Source organism: Triticum urartu, chromosome 7 (assembly GCF_003073215.2).
Source record: "Triticum urartu cultivar G1812 chromosome 7, Tu2.1, whole genome shotgun sequence".
NCBI classification, from domain to species: domain Eukaryota; kingdom Viridiplantae; phylum Streptophyta; class Magnoliopsida; order Poales; family Poaceae; genus Triticum; species Triticum urartu.
The window spans coordinates 454,109,805-454,113,340 of NC_053028.1; the positions used below are offsets into that span (position 1 = coordinate 454,109,805).

Below are 3,536 nucleotides of genomic sequence, written 5' to 3' on the forward strand. Positions count from 1 at the left end.
TACGCAAAAAGATAGGCCTAATCATTTCAGCAAAGAGCTCAAAATCCTCATCATCCTTTTTCTTGGATGGTTTTGGAGGAAAAGGCATGGGTTTCTGAACCCAAGGTTCCCTTTCTTTATCATGTTTTCTAGCAACAAAGTCTTTTTTATCACAATGTTGATTCTTTGATTGTGGGTTATCAAGATCAATAGCAGGTTCAACTTCTACATCATTATCATTACTAGGTTGAGCATCATCATGAACATCATCATTAATATTTTCATTAGGTTCATGTTCATTATCAGATTGTGTTTCAGCCTAAAACCAATCCTATATTAATTTTGATAACTTGGAGTTCATCGAGACTATGAATAATGGAGAACGCTCGGCAGGAGTGGCGGCGGCAATTTTGGATGATTGTTATTTTGTTGCTTCTGATTTTTCTGTGTCTAAGTTTGAACATTATAATAGAGAGGCAAATAAAGTAGCTCATGAACTTGCTTGGTTGGCTAGATTTTCTGATACTGTTAATTGGTTTGAGGAGCCATTGAATGAAATTGAACCCTTCCTCTTGAACAATGTATCAGTTATTTCGATTGAATAAAGTTAGTATGTTTTAAAAAAACCAACCGCAAGTTTGTGGGTCCGGACTGGGTCAATCTAAAACTCAACGTATCGCTTCTGCAACATACAGAAGGAGGAAAGGGAAGCAAATGACATACCGAAGGATGGCAAAGGCGTCGACAGCTCATTGCTTACTGCGTTTCCCCGTCAAAAAAAGTGTAGCTCTCACAATTACCTCTATAATCTTGTAGTTGCGAGTGAAACATAGATCGGTACCAGTAGTTTCATAGGAGAAATATTTCCATACATGGCCAATAATACTACAAACATGGAGGTTTATAAGCTTTCTACAGATTTTTTTTCCTGACGTTCGCAACTCCACTCTCTTTCTCTTTATATACAGATAAACGAAGCCTTGTGCAAAAGAGGTGAAAATGACAAGAAAATGACATTATGCGAACAAACAAGTCTCGATTTCTTCCAAACGCACGCACAACATGTGAAAACCGCGCAAAATCTGACAAGAAAATGACAGCAATAGAAATGAAACCCCTCTTGCCTCCCTCTTCCTCCCGGCCGGCAAAAACTTCATACACCGCCTCTATTTACACACCATCAACAGGGCGGTCTTTCGCTCTTTGGCCGGGTAGAAGAAGAGCAGGGGGATGGACGCCTGATGCACAGGCAGTAACTTGTAAAACTAACATGGTGACGTTCTTCGTGAGTGCCATGCACTGCAACGAATGGTCTTCTTCTCTACTGTGCTGTCCTCGGTCAGGCGGAGGAGGACAACGACAAGCGGCTGGACCATGCCGCCGGCGGGGGCGATGGAGGCTGCTTGCGGTTGCGGGCGTGCGCCGCCTCCAGCTCAGAGGTGAGCATGTCGAACATGACCTGCACGTCCTGGTCCCCGCAGGTCTGCACGTCCTCGTGGAGCTTCAGTATCCCGCCGCTGCCTGCATCACAGTGCGCAGATTCAGTTTCAGATAAGCTTTTTTACTTTACTTTTCTCTTCTTTTGAGAAAAGTTTCAGACGTGTTCTTGTAAAAAAATCATCTCTAACACAAGGTACATTGACGTCTCAGTTTCAATCAAACAATGCTATACAAAAGTATGTATTGCTATCTAGGCTGATAGCAACAGGAGCTTCTGCTCCATCCCTACTGATGAAAAGTCACCACAATTTACTTCAATCCAACCAAATGGACGGACAGAGACAAATAGGAGGCCTCTCCCATAAGGCCATAAGAGATGGAAAAGGCCTACTGGTCCAGCAGGAAATCCGTACAAGGTATGAGAGATCGATCTGAGTGGTCCTAAAGATTGCAAAAAGGAAAAATCTGATGGATGATCAATGAGGCCCCTTGGTGTTTGGAGCATACGAATTTTCCAACGTGTATGTGCTTCATGTGAAATTCTTGCAAAATCCTATGGTTTGAAACACAGAAAGCCTCCACGAATCCCACACGAATTTAAGCTAGAATCCTGCAAATCATGCCATGCGTAGCTCATCACAGCACGCTATATTGAAATCGAGATCTTGCAGTAGTAAATGTTAGTACTACTGCCGCGGCTACACAACGAGACCCCAGAGATCGAATTTACTGCACTTAATTCCGGAGATAATAGTACTACCTAGCAATACAAGCATTATCTCATGTTCTTTGGTCTGTATGTTGGGGACCTATTTACCGATTTTCTTCTAATAACAGACGGGCTGAACTTTCGGCCTCTTCCCCTCGACAATCCATATCGCACCTTGTTCACATCACAATCTATTCAAAATGATGTTTGGTGCAGTATAAAGACGAACAAACCAGCTTACAGAAAGAAGTGAAAATGTAGAATTACAGGTAAATTGTCATGTTTTTCTGTATAGTCGTAAATCTGGACTGTATTGTACTTCTGCCCACCAGATCTTTGTACCGACAGATAAACAAATTTTCCTCTAAAAAGAAAGGCAGATAAACAAATTTTGATTTTCTTCTGAGTGCAGAAATTTCTCATATTTTTTCTCTTTGTATCCCTTTAGGCGAAGAAGCAAATAAGGAATAGCCAACACATATCGTTACTAAGAGAGAAAGAAAAACAACTTTCCTAGCGACGAACAAATTAAGGGGCCCAAGAAATCAATCATTCCCGTGAAATCGAAATTTGCTGCCAAACATGCATCTAGACGTCCCAACACCTCTAAAAGGCAGGACCAATGACCTGCGTTTTTCCAGACCCACATTTCATCTGTTTATTCTTTCATTTCAGGAACACCGAAGGAAGCAAAATGGAGAGAAAATCTTGGCCATCTAGCGCTTCCAATCAAGAAACCAACCGGAAATCATCACCGTTTTTTTCTAGACGAACATACGCCTGGACAGTGGTTGAGTTGGAGAGGGGTGCGGGGAGGGAGACTGACCGGACTTGCTGCCGCGGAGGAGGCGGCCGGAGACGGCGGCCCACGCACGGCGCGCCCGGAACACGACCTTCTTCCGCCAACACGCCATCGGCGCTGCGGACGTTCTGGCAGTTTTGCAGTGGCGGTTCCGTCGGCGTCGGCGTCGGCGTGGTCGTGGGTGGCTTGGCTACTGCTAAGTGGCCGTTCTTCTCTGCTCTGTGCGCGTGACGCCGGGACGGGGCGGCTTTTATCCCCTCGCGGAGGAGGCGGCTTGGAGCGTTGGCTCCCCTTTTTTTTCTTCTTTTGCTGGTTCGTTTGCGTGTGAGCTATGCGCACGCCGGGTTCCTGGGTACACGCGGTTGCCGCCTACGTGGCAGATCTGATTTGCGTGGCAGGGATTAATCGCGAAATCTACTTTTAATGGCCCTCGCTAGGCGTTATCCGGTTAATCCCGCAAGCGGATGCGGATCAGCCGTTTGATTAGTTTTATTTCGAAATTATAGGCTTATACAATCGCGGCGCACTAAATCCTCGATGCATGGGGTCATGCCGGCATGTATGGAGCACACCGCAGTGATGCGCTCGGTCCGACTATGCGATGTC

General features: G+C 45.1%; 1 protein-coding gene across 1 annotated transcript; it reads right to left on the minus strand.

The window, feature by feature from the left end:
• Positions 1-973: 973 nt before the first annotated feature.
• On the minus strand, positions 974-3,204 carry LOC125523680. The gene is made up of 2 exons (XM_048688740.1): positions 2,955-3,204; positions 974-1,500 (listed from the first exon to the last, which is right to left on the minus strand). The coding sequence occupies exons 1-2, from the start codon at positions 3,040-3,042 to the stop codon at positions 1,319-1,321; spliced, it is 270 nt and encodes an 89-aa protein (XP_048544697.1). The 5' UTR covers positions 3,043-3,204; the 3' UTR covers positions 974-1,318.
• Between the last annotated feature and the right edge of the window lie 332 nt (positions 3,205-3,536).

Excerpts from the sequence above, each read along its gene's own strand:
- LOC125523680 (XM_048688740.1), bottom strand. The coding sequence starts at position 3,042 with ATGGCGTGTTGGCGGAAGAAGGTCGTGTTCCGGGCGCGCCGTGCGTGG. Across the intron at positions 1,501-2,954 it reads CCTCCGCGGCAGCAAGTCCG|GCAGCGGCGGGATACTGAAG; the intron begins GTCAGTCTCCCT and ends ACTGTGATGCAG.